General features: G+C 45.4%; 1 protein-coding gene across 1 annotated transcript in view; it reads left to right on the plus strand.

Annotated features, from left to right (window-relative positions):
- The first annotated feature begins 11,322 nt into the window (after nucleotides 1-11,322).
- The window catches only part of CFAP69 (cilia and flagella associated protein 69), a 1,486,345-nt gene continuing 1,473,262 nt past the window's right edge, over nucleotides 11,323-24,405 (plus strand). The window contains exon 1 of the mRNA XM_069648365.1: nucleotides 11,323-11,600. Within this exon, the coding sequence (XP_069504466.1) occupies nucleotides 11,487-11,600 (114 nt within the window). The 5' untranslated portion in view covers nucleotides 11,323-11,486. The remainder of the gene's footprint in view (nucleotides 11,601-24,405) is intronic.

Here is a 24,405-nt window from a genome sequence, read left to right on the forward strand (position 1 = left end):
GGTGTACGACCGCTCCTCCGGGTGCTTTCAATTTCCTCTCTGACTCTCACTCGCTCCCCTCTCTCTCGCTTGGAGCTCCGGCGAGCGGCACTTGCCTCTTCCAAACCTTCTTGCTGCTGTTGGCGTATTGGAGACTTCTGTGTCCACCAGCTCCAGCGGGGGACATGCAACTCAGGGGTCTGCTGTGCTCTCAAACCTCTCATGGCACGTTCTGGCCTCAATGGCTTTCTCACTTTCCTGCAGCGCTCAGCGTCCTTTTCACCAGCCTCTCTCCAGCCTGCTCCACTTCAGATTGCTACATCCTTCTGCCCATGCAGGTCTCTTTTCCCCAGTTTCTGGTTTCTCCTTATATGCACCTGCAGCCCCTCAATTGGTTGCAGGTGCAAGTCCTTTGCCTGACCATAATTTAATCACTTTTGTCAATGGGACATGCCTGACCATTATAGTGGTGTTCCACCGCCCTCTTCCTCGTCCCAATACCAAAGTGGTGTGCTCAGATGGAAGTGTGCATTACTCCTAGTTGCCTCTTCCTCGTCCCAGTCTTAAAGGGAGATGAATCTGGGACAGTTGGTGTGTGTGTGAGACAGTGGGGAAGACTGGTAATAACCTAAAAAGGTAGGGGGTAGGGTGCATTCCGACAAGGGAAAGGGGGATACCATGCTTCACCTAAAGGCATATTTTCTCCACTGCCTAAGTTCCCTCGCTTATCTACCCCCAGGGTCGGAATCCAAAAGCGATGGCCCTTCCCTGGCCAACTGAGAGGAAGATTCAAGGGGAGTGGATGGGAGGATGCCCTTGGGTTCCTCATATGGCATACTCTTGAAGAGCAGCAACTTACCAGTCCCAGGAATGACTGTAAATCAGAGACGTTTTCTGGCCCCTGGGTTTCGTTCAGTGCTGCCACCTTGTGGTGCCTGCCTTGTTCCAAGAATATGTGTCGGAAGAATTTGAGGGTTCTCTTGTGAAATTCACACTTTTTCTTGTTTAGTGTCAGACGGGCTGGTTCAACGGCTAAACAGATGCAATGTAGTGTAGTGTCATTCTCCTCTACTGATTTCCCGAAGACCAGGATGTCATCACTGTAGTTTATACAGTTTGGGATATGCCTTATGACCTTGTGAATTTCCTTCTGGAAGATCTCTGCCACCGATGATACTCTGAAACTGAGACTTTTTTATCGGTACATTCCTAGGTGAGTTATGAATGTGGTGATGTACCAGGGTTCTGGGGCTAGTTCCAACTGATGGTAGCCTTTTTTAAGGTTGAGTTTGGAAAATACTGTTGCCCCCCTGAAGAAGGTGAATCATGTCTGTGATCCTCGGCACCTGGTATCTTTCTCTCTGTAGGGACTTGTTGGCTCTTCTCATATCCACACATAGTCATATGGCTCCATCAGCTGCCTTCTTTGGGACAGGTACTATGGGGGACACGCAGAGCGTGGGCCTGGTTGCCGGTTCAATGATGGGTTCATCTAACAGTATCCTGATTTCTTCTTCCACTTGCTTATGCATGCTAGAAGCTATGCCACGATAATGTTGGCCCACTGCTTTGACAGATGGCATGATGTAGAGTCTCATCTTAAAATTGCATAGCTTGCCTAGTCCTTTGAATAGCGGCGGGAATTATCTTTTGTTGTCTCCATCTTTCGTCATATACGTATATGTGCAGCAGGCCCATGTCAATCTCCATTTTGAAACTCAGGATGCATGCACTGTTTGTTTCAGTTTTTGAAACATGTAGTCGAGTGCGATTTATGGGAACATATTGCTAAAACTACACCTCTGCATGGTAGAGGGATGTTTGATTTGTATGTGTAGATCTCTACAGTTCATGGCTTAAGCTTCAGTGGATGTGGTCAATTATTATATGCCTCCTCACTGAGTACAGTTCAGTCAGTAACTTTATTCCGGCCGTAGGGCCATACAAATACAAACATCAACAAATTAATAGATTATTGCAGACAATAATAGAACAATTACATCCTCTGAGACCCAAGGCCCAACTGTTGGCCAACAGATGTATAGCTCAACTAATTTCTCCACCAATTAGCTACGATCCCCGAGTCCGCTGTCCAACAAGCCCTACCTGGCTACCCCTCAACCTTTTCCCCAGCGGCACTGTGTTTGCACCAGATAACACACAAATGCTAGCACAATCATTGTTATACCGGGAACGGGCACTGATTTCAATCGTACTATTTTGTCTCATGTTAAAAACTAAGATACCATTGGCCACTCTCCGATCCCAGAAGTCTATCTGTAAAAGATCAAAAACATTTTGACCCCAAGTCCTTTACCAGAAGGCAGGAACAACCCTGTGGGCAGTAAAACACCTGCGCATCCTTGACCTCCCGCGGGCTTCACCATCGCAAGCGAGGGCAGGTGCTTATGTGGAACTGGAAGGCAGGTGGGTGGGGCCAAAATGACAAGCAGCAGTAAGTCCTTTACAAGGAGCCAGGAAACACCCCGGGGGCAGTAAAACACCCACGCCTTTGACCTCCCACAGGCTTCCTGAGTACATTTCCCCGTTGTTTCACCCCCTGTAAGGTCTGTCTGGTACACTTTGCAATATTTTCACGGATAACAAGGTGGAAACCACATACTTCACAGAGCCAGTGCGTGCACTTGTTAATGTGCGATTCCAGGGTTTCCCGTTTATTTGGGGCCAGTTTGGACACCTTGAGAAGAATGCTGTGCCCCTATGCAGCACCCCCTCATCTTGTTAGTGAGTGCACTTTGCTCATGGAGTATTCTACGCCCCCTTGGACAAACATCAGTCAGGAACGGGCCTTGTGCTGTACAACCTGGCCTGTCAACTAGCTTCTCAAATGTTAGAATGGTACTAGACATTTGGTCAGGGCATCTACTTTTAGGCTTATCCAACAATTGTGAAGCTTTAATCTGTGGTCCTGCTATAAAAGCATGAGGGCCAGAATGGTTTGGAACCTGAAGCATGGTATTGGCCTGGTCACTATTAGATACAGTGGGCTCTTCAATTACGCAGGAGGATCCTGTACCATCCTTGTTGTTGCACCTCTTAATTATAGGGGCAACATGACTGAACTGGGCAACCTCCTGGGTGGTCTTTTCTAAGGGTTCATGGCCCCTCTTAGCTTCCACCACTATGGAACCAGATATTGAGCCCCCAGGACTCCCCTTCTTCCATAGGCTTCCCGAAAGGCAAGGATCAACTTTTTTAAGTCCCCTAACTCAGGCAGAATAAGGCTACATTGGAACAGGCTTGTCAGAGGAGACCTGCTGTTGGCCAATTCAATAATCACGGGGTGGGATTACTCTGAGTACTGAGTGCACTCAAGGGAGGGGGGGTTCAACGGCGTGACCAGAAGTGGGCCATTCCCTGCACATAATTCCATATCGCTCATGTTTGGAGCTAAACTAACAATATAAGGGTCAGTGGGCATAAGGGTGGATTTCTTGTCATCTATACCCTCTATTTCCATTGTTTCCGCTGGCACTATGGGACTCTTGGGGCCAGGTAATGGTACCAGTGTTATAAGGTCATGTTGCAAATCCTGTGGGTTAGATGCCAAACACAGGGACCATGCTCCTTCCCCACCACCCCCTGAAGTTCATTGCCGTGCATGCTATTTGAGGTACTTTTCCCCCTGCTAACTGCCATCTGAGAAGTTCAACTCACCCACCAGTCTGTTACAACACCTTCCTGTGTGTCTGAAGTGCCAGTGGAAATACCAGTTGAAGTGAAATTATCCAACAAAGGCTGACCAGAAAAATGACATTTGGGGATGCACATATCGTGGTGGTGGTCACAGTAGATACTGTATTGCAGTTGGGGTGAACATCTGTAGTTCCTGTGGCCACAAGTAAGCAGATAGATAGGGTCTGACCATCCGAGGCTGACTGTGCTCTTCCCCAAGCCTTGTAAAACTGACTGCTGGTTTAGCTGAGTCCTCAGTCTCATTTTGTAAAGCCACAAGGAACATCCTTAACCATGACCATATTACTTGTACCGGGGGCATGTTTGTTGACATTAGTAGCATGCTCTTGACCCTGGGCCCCCAGGGATCCAAACTAACAGGAACTTAAAAAATCCACTTCCTGTCCCTTGCTGCGCCTGAAAGTTAAGACATTCCCATAGAAATGTTCCTCTTTTCATTCAAAATGTTACGTTTAGGTGGAATGAAGGGTGTGCAATTTGTAGCGCCAGATGGAATTACTAAATCTTCAGGCAGCAGTGAGACAAGCCTCTGTAAGTTTATGCAACCACTAGTGGTCATTACGGACTCAATAGGATTATTCGCTCACAGCCAGACAGACATACAAATGCATGTGCTTACCTCTAACATTGCAAGAGTGCGACTAACCCCCCCCGCCCCACCTAAAAGCTCACCGTTCACTATTGGCTGTTAGAATATCGCTCCAAGTACATTGGGCAAGCAGCGTCCTTATGTTATCTTCTCCCGGCTCCACTGGCTTATTGAATGCATCAAGTTCCCCCGCTGATGGCAAACACCCTACGGGCAGCAAAACACCTGCGCCCTTGACCTCCCTCGGGATTCACTCTCGTGGGGGAGGGCAGGTGCTTCTCGCGGGAGAGGGCATGTGCTTATGTGGAGCTGGAAGGCAGATGGGAGGGGCCAAAACGACAAGCAGCCCCAAGTCCTTTAACAGAAGGCAGGAACTACCCTGTGGCCAGCAAAACACCTGCACATCCTTGATCTCCCGCGGGCTTCACCATCGCAAGTGAGGGCAGGTGCTTATGTGGAACTGGAAGGCAGGTGGATGGGGCCAAAATGACAAGCAGCAGTAAGTCCTTTACAAGGAGGCAGGAAACACCCCGGGGGCAATAAAAAACCCACGCCCTTGACCTCCCGGAGGCTACCTGGGTACATTTACTGTCACGCCAGTGTCAATGAGAAACTATTTGGGGGTGCTATTTACCTGCATCACTAGCGCTGGGCTGTGCTCTTTCATCGTGTCGTTTCCTAAAGCCCACATGTAACCTCTCTTCCTCTGATCGTTGGTGGAAGATGTGGACTCACTGCCTGACAGAGACCGTACTTCGATGTATCTGACGTTTCTATTAGGACGTCAGCACTCACGCTGTTCTGGTGAGTGGCATTCTCCTTGGGTGTGGTGTAAGCTGTCCACGCTGCTTGAGAATCGATATTTCCTTTGGTCACAATTCATTCTGGCATCACTGCTCCTCTGGTGAGTGTGCATTCGCCTCTCTCGCGGTGATGCTTTTGCATGCTTTGTCACAGGTGCATGCTTACAGACTGCCCAAAAGTGATCTTCACCTCCGCAGGCTGCACACTTTTGGCCTATCACAGGGCAAAATTCTTCATGAGGATGTTCATATCTGCATTTAAAACAGGTATGGTCGGTATGCCTGGTAGTGTTGGTGGATGAGGGCGTTCATTTATTGGCATTCACTGATTCTTTTTGTTGTGGTTATAGTGTCACTTTGCTCATTTTTTCCATTTGATGGTCAATTGCAGACTCTGTGAGGGACATTGCAAGAATGCCCTCGAGTGAGCTTTGTTTTTTGCAGTAGCTTCTTCCGGAATGCCTGGGATTTGCATCCTCCAATTACCTGAGATATGTAGGATTATTTAGCGTGTTTTTGGAGTGCAACACCACTGCATGAGATCAATGTATTGCTATAATGCGGTACAAGCAAGTGCACCATTTTATTTTCACCTAAAATGCCTCTGTTGCAGGAGACACATTTGAGGATTAATGAACTAATATAATTAACAGTACTAACATGATCCTAACTTCTTAATAATATAATGTGTTCTCAGTGCAAAATGAGGCAGGCTGAAAGTCATTTTAAACGTGCACTTGGATTCATTTTTTTTTCTCTGTTCAATGTGTTAGCTGGATGCAAAATCTGCATGCCAGGAAATGAGTAGATACAGTTTCTAAATTGTATAAGCCAAGCCATTGTTTAAAGAAGGAAGGTATGACATGATAAAATTTTATTGGGTGCACGTCACCCTAGGGGCTGTAACGGAGGTTTCCTAAAGAATCTCGGGGAGAGAGAAAGGCAGTGGATATTTTTACACAGCTGGGGTGAGAAGCCTGAGGGGAGTTGCTGTGGGGCTGCCTGATTGAGGGGCGTCGTTCCAGTGTACTGCTGACTTTCACAGGCTGGAGATTCCAGTCAATTGGCACCCGTTTGAGGACCAAAGAGTGCAGATTGGAACTACATGTCCTCGCCGGGTGTTACAAAGGGAAGTCCCGAGCCATTTAAAGAAGGTGACCTGTCCAGAGAGTTCGCGTGCTGATCTGCTACAATTTTGCTGGTAATTATCTTACACAAAGCGAGAATGCGGTGTGTGAATGAAAGCTATTTCAGTCAGGCAGCGTAGCGATAGCTGCGTTCTAATGTTGCTATTCAGAAATGCAAGTCAACTGATGCACTATTCTTTTAATTGTTGTGAAGAATCTAATGCAATGCCATGTATTTTGCAATTGCTTCTCTTATGTTTATTCTAGAAAAGACTGCCTCGCAAAACTGGTAATGTATGATTTTGAAATGAAATTGATGTAAATTACAATCCGTGTAAAGGCTTCTATTTGCTTCTGTTTTTCTCTGGTACAGTTAGCCTATATCACCTGATAAAAGGGGAGGTTATTAGGTAATATATGTCAAGCATCCCATGTGGAAAAAGTTATGTTATGAGTAATTATAAATAGCTGTGTGCGTGGTTCCACTCAGTGTATGTGTGTGTGACTTCTGAGTGGAACATAATCTGATAGTCTGTTGGACGTACATGAATCAACAGAGAAAGAGGCCTCTGGAAATAGTTTCACTAATGTAAATAAATTAGTGATTATACCGCATGTTATTGTGAATATGTTATGGAAGCATAACTCACTGGTGTAGATAAATCAGTGATAACAGCCATAAGTGGCACTCGATATGAAAATGTTGTGTTCTTGAATAATGTAGAAGCCTGAGGCCTCTAGAGAGCACAAGAACAGTCTAAACAAAAGAAAGGGGTTTTGTATGTTGGGGTCACAAATAAAACAAAGAAATTATGCTCATCACTATACCACAACGAAATGCATACCAACTAAATGTATCTGTGTACTGAAATAATGCATATCCACTATATTACTATAATACCAAACTCAATCTGAATGCAAGGAGTGATTATTGCTGAATTACTTTATTTTTGGCGGTAAGAAAATACCGCTAGGTCCCAAATCTACACAAAATACCCTACAGATCGGAGCGCCTCGTCATTTGAGTATCTGTGAAAATCACAATGTTTTCTGCAAATGCGCAGTCTCATTACAACATTGTCTAGAGTTTCCCTTTTCTCTTGTCTTGTTGAATGAAATATATGCCTCTGATAATCCACATTTGTCTGTGGAATGGAATATGTTGAGAGTGCCTCTCTCAAGTGGTTGAATAAGGCCGTTTCATTATCTAGTAGCTTGCAGCGAATTTTCCTTACTGCTGGGCGCATGGCTAGCTTCAACATGTTATTTTTTCTTTCATCATCTGTTAGCCCCATGCATACTTGCCTACCCTACCGATTTAGGCGGTAGCATGCCGGTTTGTAAGCAGTCCTACCACCTACCGATTTAGTGGCAACAAATACCGATTTGTTTTTTTTTTTTTGGCCTGGATTTAGCAGCCTGTTCAGCCATGGTTGCAGAGTGCGCAAGCACAGAATATGAGCAACGTTCTTCAGTGGGGATGTGTCCAAGTTGCTGCTTTTACAATAGTGTGTTCTTACTGGCAGCACTTAGCAGACCAGTGCACCAGTGCACCAGTGCAACCTCCCCAGACTGTCGGAGGCGCCCGTGAGATCCGCTCCAGCACTTCTGGATATCAACAGTCACATGGTTCACCGTACCTCAGCTCCCCGGTGCCAGTCATCTACATGCTAGGGCGAGCCCCTGAAGCAATGGCGAGCCACTCCTCCTAATGAGTTCTGGCAGGTGTGAGCTTGCGCCAGGAGCCGTGGGGAAACCGCACGTTTCAGCCCGCCCTACGCTAGTCTCGCCACTTCAACCCGCCTGCAAGTGCAATATGCTATTTCTTCAGCGTAGCTGCACAATGCAGCGCCCCTCTCTCCGGCACCTGCTACATACTTGCCAACCCTACCGATTTTGGTGGTAGGATACCGTTTTTTAAGCAGTCCTACCGCCTACCGATTTAGTGGCAACAAATACTGTTTTTTCTCTATATTTTTGAAACTTTAAGATTCCTACAGATTTTTGGCCACAGAATGTATGCCCATGGCTCCAATGTGTGCCTTGAAATTTGCAGATCCATTGTGCCCATTGTGGTCCGAGGTTGCTGGTGTCCTTTAAATCAAAAGCTGTAGCTAGTTGCAGAGCGAGAGAATCACTTTGAGCAGGCTGAAATATCCCAGATGCATGTGCGGGCACTGTTGCAGGTATCTCCTCATCTGATATGGTGGCGTTGTTGAAGCTTCTTCAGAGGTATAGACTTGACACATCTGTATTGTGCTATGTGGTGTTGGTGTGGCCTGTGGTCTAGTCCATTACCTGTTTCCTTAATACTGCCTGTGTCTTTTACAGGTATTGCCTGTAACTGGAAAACAAAGTGGCTTCTCTAATGATGAGAGTGGCTCCTCCAGTAATGGACCTCCTGCATGTGATCGCGCTGTACATGCGCCATTTGTCAACTTTCCTGACAGTTATTCCGTGTCAGGCATCACTGCGGAGCTGACACAAACACTGTATCCGTGCCGGTGCTGTGAACACTTTTTTCTTCCTGTCACGTGTGAGCTCGGCTCTAACTCCCTACTGGCCCCTTTACCACGCACTGCAGGTCGCGTGGCGCTGTAAGTCACTGCTGCGACCGAGGCCGCGTGCTGGCCCACTTTGACATGCACAGCCCTCAGTGCGACACCTGCAGGCCCTGCTGTAGCTCAACGCTGCATCTCGGCAAGCCTTTGGCACTCTGTGCTGAGTTGCAGAGTCACCCGCTCGTCACCAGTGTGATGTCCCTGGATATGAGAGGCACCGAATATGAGTGCGCCTCATTCGTAAGAATGACACAGGACGCACGGCACCTTGCAACTTAACTTTATTTTCAAACTTGTCCCAACCCTCTGCCTAGCCCTGCGTCACTTCCCTTGTGTCCCACCTTATCCCTGTTCCACTCACATAACGATGCCAACATGGCACGACATTACATCAACAATAATAATAATGTCTGTTGCACTTTGGTTTATTTATTTAGGCATTTGTAAAGCACACTAAAACCTGGAGGCACCAAGGCGCAGTTGCTACAATACAACATTAACATAGCTTGTGAATTAAAAGTTACGTGGTTAGGCCAGGAGGCTGACCTCATTTGCATCATGACAGTGAGGCATAATTTATAGATTAGTAGAGACACGGGTGAGAGTTCGGCAGAAGGTTGTGTAGAAAGTTGCTTCAAGATTACAAATCCTAATTGAAAAGCCAAGTTTTTAGATGCTTGCGGAAAGCCCAGTAAGAGTTCTCCGCTCTCAGTGCTGGTGGGAGAGAGTTCCATATATGCCAACATTCTCAACCACTTAGGAGGGAGATTCTGCTCCCGAAAGTGGGAGAAAGGAATTTCCCAATAGGATAGCATTGGGGTTTTAATTATTTAAGGCGGGAGTAAGAAAAAAATAGCAATCTTTTTAATCTAAAAATCGTGAGTCTCCCGCTTAAATCGGGAGGGTTGGCATGTATGGAGTTCCAGTTCTGAGCTGCTATAACCGGAAAGCTGTGACCTTCAGATCGGCAGTGCATGTAGGTGGACCGGTGGGTCTGGTAGATTGAGCTTTGTTGATTTTGCAGGATAGTTATCTTGGGGCAGTGTACGACCGGCACTTGTGAGTGATTACGAGTGTTTTGAATAGAATACACTCGCAAATGGGCAACCAATGCGCTTTTTTCCTAGCTGCAGAAATGCAGACATGCCAACATTCTGAAGCCCCTGAGAGGGAGATTTCAGCACCGAAATCGGGAGAATGCATTTTCCCCATAGGAATGCATTGGGGATATTGTTATTTTAGGCGGGAGACAGTAAAAAATAGTGCTGTTTTGAATGAAAAAAATCGGGGGTCTCCCGCCTAAATCGGGAGGGTTGGCATGTATGGAAATGTGGTATTTTTTTGGGATGCTACATTTTTTAGGTATGTTATACGATTACATTTATTTTCGCCTGTGCACTTTGTCCAGAATGTATGCCCATAAATGTGATTTTTCATACCTCTCAGCTCACATGCTTTTGGCAGGCATAGCTCTCAACTTACACGCTTTTGGCGGGTGTCACACGCCTTGTAAACAGGTTACTCACCCGCCAAGCCTGCTTCACGCCCATTCGTTTTAATGGACCTCTCACCCGCCAAAAATTAAATCAGGTGTTTTCAACCGCCTTTATGCCACAAATGGTTGAGAGCTATGAGCGGGTGTCACCTTCCAGTTAGGCAGCTCTCTCACCCGCCAAGTTTGCTAAACGCCCATAGGAATCAATGGGCTTTCACCCGCCAAATTTAAAATCGGGTGTGTTTTCATGCGCCCAGGGCCATGAAAGGTTGAGAGCTATGTGTTTTGGCCAGAATGTTTGTAGTAACTGTACAGAATGTGCATCTGTGCCAGGTGGTACCATAAGAAATGTTCTAAATCTGATGCTTTCTCCATAATACGTGCCCATAAATTGGGTGCTTTGTCCAGAATTTTTGGAATGCCCATCCACAATTTGTCTTGCTAACAGGTGGTCTCTGTGCTCTACGGAGCACAATAGTAGTATGCACGGTGCACGTACATGCAACACTGACTCACTGCGTTTCTGCTTGTACCTTATGTACAGTGTACTTGCCAACATGACGCATTCCAATCTGTAGGTGCTTATACGGTGCTGTTTTTTTTCTTCGCATTATTGGACTTGTAAATCGACTTTTCCCATTATAAACCTCGGACTACAAGCCCTAAAATGCAAAGAAAAAAAACAGGCCTGGATAAGCACCTACATGTTGGAACTGGTCATGTTGGCAACTATGTATAGCAGAAGGTTATTTGGTACTTAAGCATTTTTGCAGTTAATTTACTTTAAATATTTTGAAAATTCTATTTAATTTCCTTTGGATGATTTGAAAAAAACTTATCTGAAATTAAAGCGTCATTCAACCTTTCATCAGAGCTTCAAGGAAACAAACCCTTTCAAATATGGACGTCTCCGCTAGGTGGTCTAAGAACATTTACATTTTGATGTCTGCTCTTGGCGGCACAGCGACATGAGATCTAAAATGTTTTGGAGTCCCTTTTCTGTGGCAAACAATGTTCGAGACAAGCTGGTCCGTTTTCTGTTTCCAGTAATTCACGTCTCCATGGCGACGCTAGAGGCTTGCTACAGAACACTGTCAAGGCGGATGACCCGGAGCTTCTGTAAATACGCGAGTTTCTTGTGCCTCAATCCAGGGGGCTCTTGGCAGCGAATGGTGCATTTCACTACTCTGTGGTTCATTTCAACTGCGGAGAGCGATGTCTGCGGCACGGGCAGCTGCACCGCCTACGGGGCAAGCGCTTCACACCGAGAGTCCCAGGAAACCCATCCCCGTGATGCGGCAGGTGGTAGGCGACCCTGGGAGTCGCGAGGTAAGGGCACATATAGAGTCCATCTGCAGAGCATGGTTTGGACTGGGATCCGAATCAACCATTCCCGAACATGCCGCCCATCCGTGCCCCACAATAATATATCAAAAACGTCCAGCATGTTTCCTGCATCCTAGTGCACCCCTTTCACTTATTTCACCATAACAGGATTTGTCTCTTGGGGCGCTTGAAAACTAACATTAGTTACGGGTTGTCACTCTTTGCAATTTTGTCTAACGCCAGTCCCGTCTTAATAGCCGCAGACTTTAATGTGGTTGTTCACATCCGAATAATGTGTTCCTACTAAACTATGTATTTTGGTTGATTTGCTGCATTTCAGTAGGACGTTGGATCTTGGTATGGTATGTCCGGTTTACTTGCCACGGTCATTACTGTTCATTGTAAATCTGTGATTTGGCCACAATTCTTGGGTTTGTGGACGTTTCCAAAAAAAAGCCACGATTTCAAGTTTTTGTTTTTCTCCCTCAGATGGATACACCAAAGAAAATTCAATTTTGAAACCCCGATCCGAAAAGTGACTTTAAAGGATTCTTTCCCCTAATCACACTGCCTAAAAAGCCATTGCTTTTTAAAAAAAAAAAAACGTTTAGAAGGATCTTGCATGAAATAATCATGCCTAGAACATAAACGGAGGTTTCACAACAGACCATTTCCGCATGAGAAATTATGAGCATCCAAAAGGTTTGCCACAATCCAGACATTGCCTGTCCAGGAGAAATATACAACCTACCTGGTGTCAGGAGATATAAAAACATAAAAATTACAAAGCGATCATAATTAATTGTACATGGGAGAATGTGCCATTAGGATTAAGCACAGTAGAATGCATGCAGTAATTATGTAGACTGGGTACGTACGTTGGTTAACCTTCCCTCCCATAAACAGAAATGCCCCTGTTTAAGATTTTAACACTATTTTTCTCAAAGTCATTGTTTAAAAGTGTGATGCTGATTCTGCGTTTTATTTCCTAGAATTCCCAGTGAGCAGGCAAATATGTCTCCAGAGCCATGCATCGTTTTTGAAGCCCTGAATCTTGTATGTTTACGTTTTTTCCATTTACAAAAGGAGCAAGTTCTGTATCCTGGGAATTCGTCATGTCCTGGATAGAGAATATCCTAATAGCCATAGACCGCAGGCATTAGGGATCGCTATACCAGACACCTGGGGATTAAGGTGCTCCCTGTTCCTGAGATTCTACAACTAAATAATGCATCACCCCCTTGAGGGGATGTGGATGCACACTAGAATGACCCTAGAGTTGCAGTGGCCTTGCCACCCCTGAAGTGTTAACCATGTTTTAGTCACCCACGCCTTTGCACCAAATCTCCCAAAAACACTGAATCACTCCAGAGTTGGCTTGCTCTGATGTGTTCCAGTTCGCTCAAGATTAGCGCTTGTCATATTACAAATCAGACCTTACTTTACTTGGCATTGCAAAAGAAAGTACAGAAAGCGGCCATGAAAAAATGCTTTATCTCTATAAATATGTATGTAAAGGGACCTTCACCTTTCTTAGCCCCAAGTACGCCCCCATAAGACAGTCTTAAGGCTCCATTTTCCATTGTGCAGCCTTACATGCACCGGAACCACTACATAGTAGTGGGATATTCTTATAAATTGGACCTGAGACACAAGATAGAGTTGCACTTTTTGTCGCTTGGTCAATAACTCTGTTATAGCTCTCATTTCAATTATGTCCGTGTTTGGCTCTATCAGCGTGAATTCCAGCATGCAGCCCTTTTACCTTAACTCACTTTTTCATTGGGTTCTAGAAACGTTTGGCCTTCTTCCAGCTGACGGTCCTTGTCCTTTAATTGTTCATAGAGAAAGCCACATCTTTACAGACGTATATTTTTTGCCTAGTATAAGCCGTTTTTGATTTGCAATTATGTTTTGAAAATCTTTACTTTTATCAAGCTTCAGTTATTTTTCTTTTTTTCATAAGACTTGCTTTAAACGTGTCCTTGTTTCCGCATGGCACATTAACTGAGTGTTAATGGCATGGGGCACCTGCCCTTCAAACACATTTCAGTTAACTCGGACAATGGGTGGCAATGACATACAAAAGAGTACCGTGACCGGACCGAAAGAAGCTCTGTTAGGTATTACAAATTAACCGGTAACCCTTCTGCTATCGATAACTCGATGCAGCATCCAAAGAAGCTAAGAAGAACTGCGGAGGACACCGGTACATTCACTTTTTCGGCCTACTTATCACACAGGTTAGCAACCTTTGTCTCCGCTTAGGGGTACTGCTGGTACACGTACAAAACAAGTGCCGACAACAATCGACATGGCTGTGGAAAAAATATAATACTTTTCGTACAAGCATGAAGATGTAGAGTTCTCTATGTACAGTTCTCTTTGTATAGTGCCAGCTGGACACTTTTGTCTATGTGACAGCTTGCTAGCAGACACCAACTCCAGACCCTCACACAAAATAATACATCCCACTGATTTTGGCAGTATTCTCTTCCCCTTTTGAACAAAGGTGTAACCTTTTTGTCTTTGCATTCGCTTCAGTAGGCTCCTGGAACGTTCTCTCCAAGTTCCAGCTGATAGAACATCTGTCACCTTCTCAAGATGCTTGACCGGATTGGGCCGCAGATGTCTCCTTTCCATCTTGTTGTCTTCCCCTCTTCACTCTGACGAGCATCAGCAAACCTTGTTCTCTCCTTTTCAGTCGGGTCTCCCAATTATACTTTTCAAAAACCAAAATCTAAGAAGAGAAATGCCAGAAACTGGGTGAACGTCATACGGGTTTGCCTTATAGTCTATTAATGCCCACCTTAATGAATCAATCAGACACTTGTACTTCAATATTTCAATAGTAAAGTATTGCACAATTGTTGTTTGTGAAACTAAAAACAGGCATTTATTCTGTGATCCGATGCATTTCGGACTAATCGTCCTTTCTCAAGGATCTGCCTGTACATATAACTCAGTTGTGTCCTCAATTATTTTTAGTGTACAGTGGGACCTGGTGCTTAGAATTCTCTCTTCTAGCTTGCCTGCACTTGTCTTCCAGTGTATGTCCAACACACAGACCGTAGTTACAACAGTGTCTCCTGAGCCTTGTATGTCCAGTCTTTGGCCAGTCCTTCAGACTAGAGTTGTGTCTCCAGATATATGACCACAATTCTGAAAGCCAAAGTCAGGCGAATTCAAGCTGTCCTTTACATAGGCCCCCAGCTGTCAGTGGACAGAAGGAAGGTTTGCAGGCATTACCACATACCCTATCCACTTCAGACTGGTGGCCACTGCAGTTTCTATGAAGAAACAAGGCTTCTTAACCTCTGGGAGAAATCCTCCACAAAAGCATCAGGGAGCAACGCATTCCGGAGAGACGCACCATTTGAATTCAAGATAGCAGCTAGCCATGATATAATCTAGGTGTGCAGTGTAGCAGAATGGTATGCTACACAAACAAACTCACCCGGCGAAAAGGATCTTACTAGGTCAATTCCACCCTTGCTAGAGCATTGAAAGATGGTGAGTCAAAGGGGAATTGTAGAAATTGGGAGACAGTTGGAGAGCAAGCACAGTGAAAGGAATGGAGGAGGGACACGTGTGTGTATGTGTGCATATACACATGTATACAGAGAGAGGAGCAAGTGTTAATGACACTTATGTTTAGCAATGACACCCCTCTTTCTCAAGTCTGGCTCTGCACACCAATAGGGTATTTCTCTGTTGCTCCCAATCGCTGTAGACATGTATCAAATCTCTGAGATGGAGACAATGGGCCCCATTACAAGTTTGCCGGTCCGGTAGTAACCAGCACCGTTGCTACCGGACCGGCAAACTACGAGTTGTGCTCGCGGGTGCCTTTCTGCCCACCAGGTCTGACCTGGCGGGCAGACCGGCACCTGCGAGCACAACTCGATGGATGCACCATTCATGAATGGTTCTGGTGCATCCGACCTCCCCATTCCCATTGACCCCTATGGGGCTCAGTGGGAATGGGGAGTAATGGGTACCGGCACCCGCCGATGGGTAATTACCGGGTCCTGCAGGGCCGGAATACCACAGTAATTGCCCATTGCCGGGTGCCAATAGTTTCACGAGTTTGGCGGCAGCCGTGCTGATTTTACCGGCATGGCTACCGCCAAACTCGTAATGAGGCCCAATATCTTAAAATGCTTGATTGTTATCTCTAACGGTTGAGCGCTGTCTCTACACTAATTATGGACATGTGTATATATAGGAGCAGCCTTTGGGTCATTTAATCAGTCTTCAACAATATTCTAAGAAATTAATTTTATTTATATAGCGCACAATAGACCCGTAGGCGTGATGGCGCATACAAACAGTACACAATTCAACATAAAACATGAAACATAAAGCAAAGTAAAAATACATCCTAAAAGCCAGGTAACCCACGGGAGGTGCTAATCGTCCCAATACTATGGCAGTACACTTAGCAAAAGAAATTCTAACAGAGCAGTTAGAGTATTAATTTACAGTTTGAGTCCCCTCTAGGGAGGTATTTACATATACTAAGATAGTGTGGCAGTGTAAGAAAACCCTTGATATGACATTGGTGACTGATCCAAAGTAAAACGAATGCGCTGATATTCAAAACATGATTTAATACACGTGTAAAGAAAAGAAGCAATCCTTCAAAAACTTTACATTCAGAATAGGTTTCCCGGAGGCCCTGTGTCCATGGAGCCTTTTAGATCACACGTTTACAAAGATCTTTATTATATATTTGGTACACCAACGAAAACACAAATTACATATGTCCACTCAACGTATCAAAAATGACTGGATATAGCATGTCACCTATGAACACTTAATGCTGTTTGAGACCAGGTCTACACGGGTTTCACGCTGTGATAGATAATCATAGTTCACTATGGGTGCTTCACTAGCTTTATAATAATGATGACAAATCTTAGCAACTGCCCAGTTCATCTTGGATTTTTTTGTGTCGACCTAGTTTGCATCCAAAACGTTTTTGCCCCCACTGCTTGTCTATTAAATGGCTGTCTCCAAACGTGATGGTAGTGATTCATTATTTAGACTGGTTGCTTTTGATTTGCAAATTGTTTTGAAAATCCTTACTTTTATCAAGGTTTAATGATATATTTTTGAAAATTCCCTTGTTTCGGCACATTCAATTTGTTGCTTGGTCATGGCATAGTACACCTACCCTTCAAAGGATAGTTTGGTATACCACCCGTTCCCTGTATCAAATGAAGAGTGTCATGACCGAAAGGCAGCTCTGTTATTTATCAACAATTAAGGACCCACTGGGTAACCCTTCTGCTGTCAAGAACTTAAGGGCCACATTGAAAGAAGCTGATAACAAGTAAAAGGCTACAATAAAGTGCGATTATGGATAGAGTTGGAAGCAGCTGCTGTAGCTTGTGGTCCTTGATAACGTATGCTTTGGGGACAAGAACTGAGGAAATCCTTCGAGTACAGTCATCCCACAGGGGGCTGGGTTTCTCATTTTGTACCACTTGATAATTGTTGTGTTTATATCGAGTGGACAGGGCACACATTCGTGCCTGAAGTAGGCCTTTTCAAACATGCAGGTTATGTAGTGATGAATATAATGGATGGGATTTTCACCAGCCAGAGAACAACAAAGCTGCTGACTCAATGGTTAATGGTAGATTTATTTAAGGATAACACTGTATTCCCACTAATTGCCAAAAGTTATTTTAGTGGTCCCCATTACCATAAGGTTTTGCAAAAATAGCCCCAGGGAAATCTAGTTCCAGTCCTTGAAAAATGATCTCAGCGGGACTAGGCATTTGTAGGGCAATCAAATCGATTCTGTGCAGTGGTCCAGGAACTAGAGTGGACGAAGTAGAAACAGAGAGAAGAAGGTGGGCAAAATATTGGAAGCAGGACTTAAGGAGATGGGAAGTAGGATTTAAGGAAAAATTAGTAGCGCCTTTTAAGTTGTGGGCTGGGAGGTACTCGTACGCTGATAAAGACGGGCCACAAGAGGGGCCACATCTATGCCAGTGTTGAAAGCATAGGGAGGATGACCTCTAAGACAGGAGGGGAACAGCTGAAGAACCCTGGTGTCCAACTGTGCATCCTTGCTGGACGCTTGTTCCCTGTTGGATGAGCCAAGGGTGCCAGTAGCTGAATCCAGAAATACCCGCCAGAGAGCCAGACATTTCTTCAACAGCTAAGAAAGAAGTTTATGGCACACTGTAAAATCCAAAAGAACATATTACTGTTTGAACTGCTTGGAAGGTGGCCGTAAACAAAGGAGACAGGGAAGGATTGAGGACCACAGTTCTAAAGAAAATTACTGTTGGGTTTGAGGCCCAACTGTTTGTTTTACAACTCTCAACCCCACTACCATTGGGCCAGGTAAGCCTAATCCCTTTATACATAAAAAACAGTACATAACTTTAACATGTGTCTCTAGTTGCCTGTTGAACCCTGGACAGTGACAGTGGTTATAACATCAGGGCTGCCCCATAGTTGCTGCCACCCAGCTCTCTAATGTGCATTGCTGCAGGCGGTGATGACAATAGTTGCTGTTCACAGGGGAATCACTTGTACTTGCTAAGATTCCATTTTTTCTTCTTAATGGTGAATGCAGGGGAGGCCACTCTGCTGCCTGTAAATTATATTTACGGTTTGGGAATAATGTATTTTGTCTAAACCATGTGGTTCTAGTCACTGGTTGAATGAATGGAGTCGGCAGGTTGAAAGCTACCCTTCAAATCAGCTTTCCCAGTTTTGCAGGGTCTTTAAGCACATTTAGCAAATATTTTATTGACGCAATGTGAGCTTACAGTACAAAAGAACATTAAAATGACCTGGGCATTCTGTTAAGTTGGGTTCCTGACCAAGCATGACACTGACACCAGTGTAGGAACAGGAAACCTTTTTAATAGGTTCCAGCTCCAGGTACAGAGTAGGTCACATCAGGTAAGTTCCTTGGAGAGACATCCATCGGCCTTCTCTCAGAACCATTCAGAACATAACATCCTCATACACAGCATTCCACGCATACAGGCAAAGGTGCAGGGAAAGACAACACATAACATATCTCCCCCCTTAAACAACAGACACAATCAAGACGCAAGAGACATACATACACCCGCAAACTCAACACATGTACATCTCTCAACTTCCCAATGGAACATAGTGATGTGCAGTGTTCCACCAGGGACAGTTGAAGGGACTTGCAGGATGGGATCCAACCTGCATGGGTGTTAACTCACTGCTCTCTTGATTCCCCTCTTTATACTTAACTGTAACTTACTAAAAGAAGTTTCCTTTGTTCCCTTGGTCTCCCACCTCATCATTGCCATAGATGTCTGACTTCCCTGCGCTTGCATGATCTGAATGACACATGGCCTAGTAAAATCGTTGTTTGTTCTCCTTCTGTTTCCCCCTCCTTGTCTTGTTGCGCCTAAAAACACTTGTGTACAGGTGCGTTATAAATGGTTTATCATATACCTAAGGATAGAGGTCACTTCACTTTGGCAACAAGGTCCATGGGCCCACAGATTGGAGGTCGAGGAGCTGAAAGTGAGAAGGGCCAGCGGTGTGCTGCAGTGTTTACCTGGCTCGTGCTGACTGAGACTTTCTGCAGTGTTGCTAGAGGAGGAGGCGGCTTCCCTGCATAAAACATTGGCCCTCGGCAGACCGCAGCAGTGTGCTGCAGTTTGTTTTCGTGTTTGTGTTGGAAGTGATTCCCGCCCCCAGCGCTATAATTACTATCAGAGAATTTTGTGCAAAACTTTCGGAAGCACTGCTGACAACGAGGATTGTATAGAGCCATGCACGTTGAGTGCAGGAAAGTAAAGTGAATAAACGTGCCATTGCAAGTGCAAGAGCTACCATTTAATCGGCAGTTAGCCCATTTCACATTATTTTTCCCACAACACGTTCGTGTGTGGTATAGCCATTAATGCAGGCACTAAAGATATAGTGGGTGTGGCATGTGAAGGATTCTAACCGGGCGTCACACACTGGACCAGGACCTTCACCCTCAGCCTTAGATGTAGCGTGCAATTAGAATGCTTTTTCTTCAATTTCAACAAATTCAAATTGAGCCGATACCCGACCTGTCTCACATCCCCTTTTACAAATACCCCGGGTCACAATGGACCATGAACCAGCTAGGTGGGTGGTAACACAATATTTATTTATTTTAATTTCAAAGACAATCACACAATTTGTTATATTGGGCAGCAATCACCAATGGGGTGATAATTACAATGAAAACGACTGAAATACACTTACCCACTTCTACAAGAACATATCCAAAGCACAAACGAATAGGAGCACTTTTTCAATTAGGATAGATAGCACCAAAGTTACGATTTCCCCCTGCAATGTTCCCTCAACCCACAAGTAATCTAATTCTGAGTGGATAGAAAGAAGCCTTTGCAATGGCCTAAAATGACACTCAGATTTTAACATAATTAATTATATGTGGAATTAAATAATGATGTACATATGTTTTATCACAGTCTCAGGGATGTCATATCACTAGCAACTATAAGTTAAGGTATCACCAAAGGCATACAGTTCACAAAGCAGGTTAAAATTGAAAACACAGTGCAGTCAAATCACACATGGAAAAGTTGAACTTTTTCTAGTTTGCAGTTTTAAATGTCAAAAAGTTTTTTCAGAAAAAAGGGTGAAATGCTCTGAATTGGAATGCGGTTTTTGGGCTGGGGGGTAGAGGCACATCACAGGGACAATATAGAAGTTAAAGGATGGCTATAGCTGAAGAATTGAATGAGATTTTCAAGGTGGAATGAGGTTTGATTTTAGGAAAATAAAGCAGTTAAAAACGAAAATCGGTTTGGAAGGAAAGGAAAAGTTTTACTTACACAAGATTAAATGGCTAGAAAAGAGGAACACCACCCATGAATATAAAAGTTACACTGCAGTTGTAACCCTTCACGCAGTGTACCCCTTTTTCTTTAGGGAAAATGAATTCCTTCAAAATATTGCCAAGGATTTACAAGATTGGGTGAGTGAAAGAATGGTGCTAACACTAGAAAAACAAGGACAGAGTGCACAGAGAATTAGAACAGTTTAGACAAGTTAGCAGGATATGGATAGGATTACTTAGAAAATAGGGCAAAGACAAAGGGTCAAGATGGGGTATGCTGTTGTTATGGGAGGGGGGAAATAATCGCAATCAGTGCTGGAGTTTGGGACAGCCAACAGAATTCTGTACTCTAAAGGTCTGGTCACCGGATAGCAGACTCTCCTGGCAAAAGACAGCTGGGCAAAGGTCTGGTCACTGCACAGCGACGCCTCTGCTGGATGGAGCGGGTAAGCAGGGCAAGCAGGCGACACTGGAGAATCCCAAATTGGGCTCAGCCACCTTTCCCCTTTCTCCCTGAAGTTTAGTGCGATTTTGTTATGGGTTTTAGTGCTGAAGGGTGATTCTGCCTGGATATGAAGGCCTGGGTCAACTTTCCCTTTCTGGCAGTGGGGTCTGGAATCTTGCAGGATGATGGTGGAATATCTGGATACGCAGGTGCTGGAAAATTCAGAAGCGAGTGTCCAGAGTTCTGTCAGGCTCCCTTATTTATAAGGCATGGTGACATCATAGGACTATATGGTGGGGCAGGCTTAAGGTAGTCACGCCTCTAACAACTGGATTGGACAGGGGTGGTCGTTACCACCTTCCTATCAGCTGGTTGGACTTTTAGAGACGTGACATTGGCTTTATGATGTAGGTTTACTATGTCCAGAACCTCCCACAGTTAATTTTGCCAAATCCAGTTTTGACATAAATTACGCATTTTTACAGTTGTGGCATCTTAACAAATTACACAGACAGATTACATATTTTACGTTGAGCATGGCATTCCAATTCTCAGGTTTGTATGACTTTGTTTCACCCGTCTAATAGTTTTTCGCCATTTTCAGTGATAAATATTCAACATAAAATTCTGTCACTTTATACAATGGTATAGATTATCATAAGGCATGTAAGTATTGAATTTCAGGGTGGCATCATATACACTTTGAATGGAAGTGGCCCCAGAAACGTACCCCCCCTTAGTGAGAGGCAATAATGGACACACCCCAGAAGGGGAATGAGGCCAGGACCAAGTGCGGGTGAGATCAAAAAGAGCTTTATATAACTCTAATATAGGGCATGCAAAGGACTCTGGAAACTCCGAGAGCGCTCTGTCTGACAATAGCAAAGACAGTCAAATACACGTCATGCATGAGGTAAGCTATAGGGGCCACAGAGTGGTGATGGCTAGGTGGTATAAAATGTATACAGTTGCTTCTCCAGGATCGGCGGACGTTGGTGCTGCACCACGTGGGGTGGGAGGTCAGCTGGGCTCATCGGGGTGTAGCGCCGGGCCGGACATGCCTTGTAACAACGATTGATAACTAAACTAACATTTGCCCTTTTGGCCACACATTCCCACCCATTCGTCACACTTCATATGTCCTGTTGATTTGCAAATCTTGTAGGCGCTGACCTTAGATCAATGCATGGCCAGGAACATTGATATGCGATCTGGAGTGTCTCAATATATCAGTTTGGGGGATAGCTCAGGTTCAAACAATCAGGTCTCATGGGCATGGTCTGGGGCATGGGCGGGGGAGCTTGACAAACCACCCTTGGCAATTTCGGTGAGGGATGGTATTATGATCTGTTGGTACACCTGTGGGCGCCCCCCCTTTCTAGGGTTTTTTAACGCGGTCGATGGAGGTACTACTGGCCCGTGGGGGGCATGTGACTGGTGCCTGAAAGGCGGTGGGATTTAGGACCGGGTAGCTCGTAAGTCATGGAGTCAGGCTGTGGCGGACTTTGACACGGGGGAGGGTGGCGGATGCTTGAAACGGGTCCAGCAGGGTCGGGAGGAAAGGCAGGGCTGTGCCGTTTGAACACCGTCTATCTCGAGAGGGCCTGGGCAGGAGGAGGGGGAAATGGCCTTGCAGCTCCGTGCGTGGCATCTTGCATGAGGCGGTTTTACTGTCGTATGGGTGAGGGGCGACTAACAATACATGGGGTTTCCAAAAGCACTCATATGTATTTGTATTTGCATGGGATACTAGCTGAGGATCATACTTTTTTACATAGCATTTCACATCTACAGTTGACATACGAACGTGAGGTAGTTAGTGTTAGGCAGGTGTGTATAAAGAGTGATTAAAGAGAGCAACACAAGTTATTGTTCAGTTATCAGCTGTCCAGTCTTTGGATATCTCTTCATTACATGTAACATCGGTTGCACAATTTTCTCTTTACCCATTCTCGTTTACATTAGCAGCGAACGTTAGTCAACAAGGCACATATTACATACATGGTTTCTACACGTTGCAAGGGCTTTCGGGGTGGGTATGGGTGCAAGGTGCCACGCCGTCTATAGTTGGGGGGGGGGGGGGCTTGGTGCAGGGGTCAGGGCCTGCCGGGCTGGTCTCAGTTACATCCTAATGTTCCTGTTCATGGCTGGGGCAATGATGTACTGTGGAAGGTTAACAGCTACAGTGTTTTATTTTGTTGTTTGCTCGCATCTGGTGACTCGTGAGAACGATACCTCAGCGGATCTGCCATGCAGTGGGAGGTGGGGGAAGCGTGGGCCTCTGTGAGTGCGGTCTGGTGGGGGTCACTCTGCAGCGTTCAGTGTATCTGCCCTGGGTTAGATATGCATGTTTCTAGCAAGATGGGGATGGCTTAATACAAGATGGCGTCTATACTCTGCCACATAACGTGGTGGTGCAGCCCCACGTGTCGGCCTGCTGCCGCCCTGCCGCCTGGGCCCGGGAGGCCGGGGGCTGCCGACGAGTCATGGGTCTTAACCAGGGTGGGACATGTAGTGGGAGGGGGGTCCTATTGACCTACCCTTCCTACATTTTCCCCCCTTTCGTTACTTAAGTAACGAATACCTTAGCTCTCCCAGTCGTTAGCTCTCTTTCTCAGCCAACACTGCCTCTTTCCAGGCTGGCGTACCTTTTATTGGCATCCAGGCTCTGCACACCCCTCTGAGGCTTTCCCCCCTTCTAGCATACTCATCAGGGTTGCAAGTCATATATATACATCCCATATCTCCCTCCAGGTCCACCTATACCTCTGTGTACCACTCTAGCTCCCAGGGTTCCTTTATTGTGGTCTGATATAACCTGTCCACTATATCAACATCATAATATTTGGGCACCATTCTATGCTTGGATTCTGAAACCTCTCCAGTTTGTATGTGTGCTTCCTGTTTCGCCCGTGCCCTTCCTCCGGCGTTGTCCATTGTCACCATCATCATTGCTCCATTGGGGACTGCATTTGCCTGCACAGCATCGAAGACCCAACTGGCACACACAAAAAATCAAAAGTAAAAACACGATGAGGGGCATTAGTAGTTTCACAGCGAGCCCCATCCAGGAAGGTACCCAGGAGAAAAGGTTGTCGAACCACGTGCTTGCGCCGGTGCCGCCTTCCGTCTTCATTCGTTCCCCTAGGTTGTGGACTGCAGCAATGACGTGTGATAGTGTTCCATTATCAGCATCTTCAGAAGGTACAAAAGTGCAACAGGCACTTCCGATTTTTTGGCAAACACCTCCGTCCATCGCTGTCAGCAGGTCTAGGACATATCTGTTTTGCATTGTCATCAGTCTCGGTGCCCTTAGTTCCACTTTGATCACGTTGAACCCTTCTTCAGTGTCGTTGGCCAATTGAATCGGATCCCACCGCATGATCTGCAGCCATTTTGCATTTGTTCGGGCCTGAATGCTTGGAATGAGGGAGACGAAGAAGCTTTCCGCTGAGCTGAATAACCTGTACCTGTCTGGGATCTGTGCCAAGAGTTCTGAGGAGGCCTTT

This window comes from Ambystoma mexicanum, chromosome 2q, assembly GCF_040938575.1.
Source record: "Ambystoma mexicanum isolate Mex_15411 chromosome 2q, UKY_AmexF1_1, whole genome shotgun sequence".
NCBI lineage: Eukaryota > Metazoa > Chordata > Amphibia > Caudata > Ambystomatidae > Ambystoma > Ambystoma mexicanum.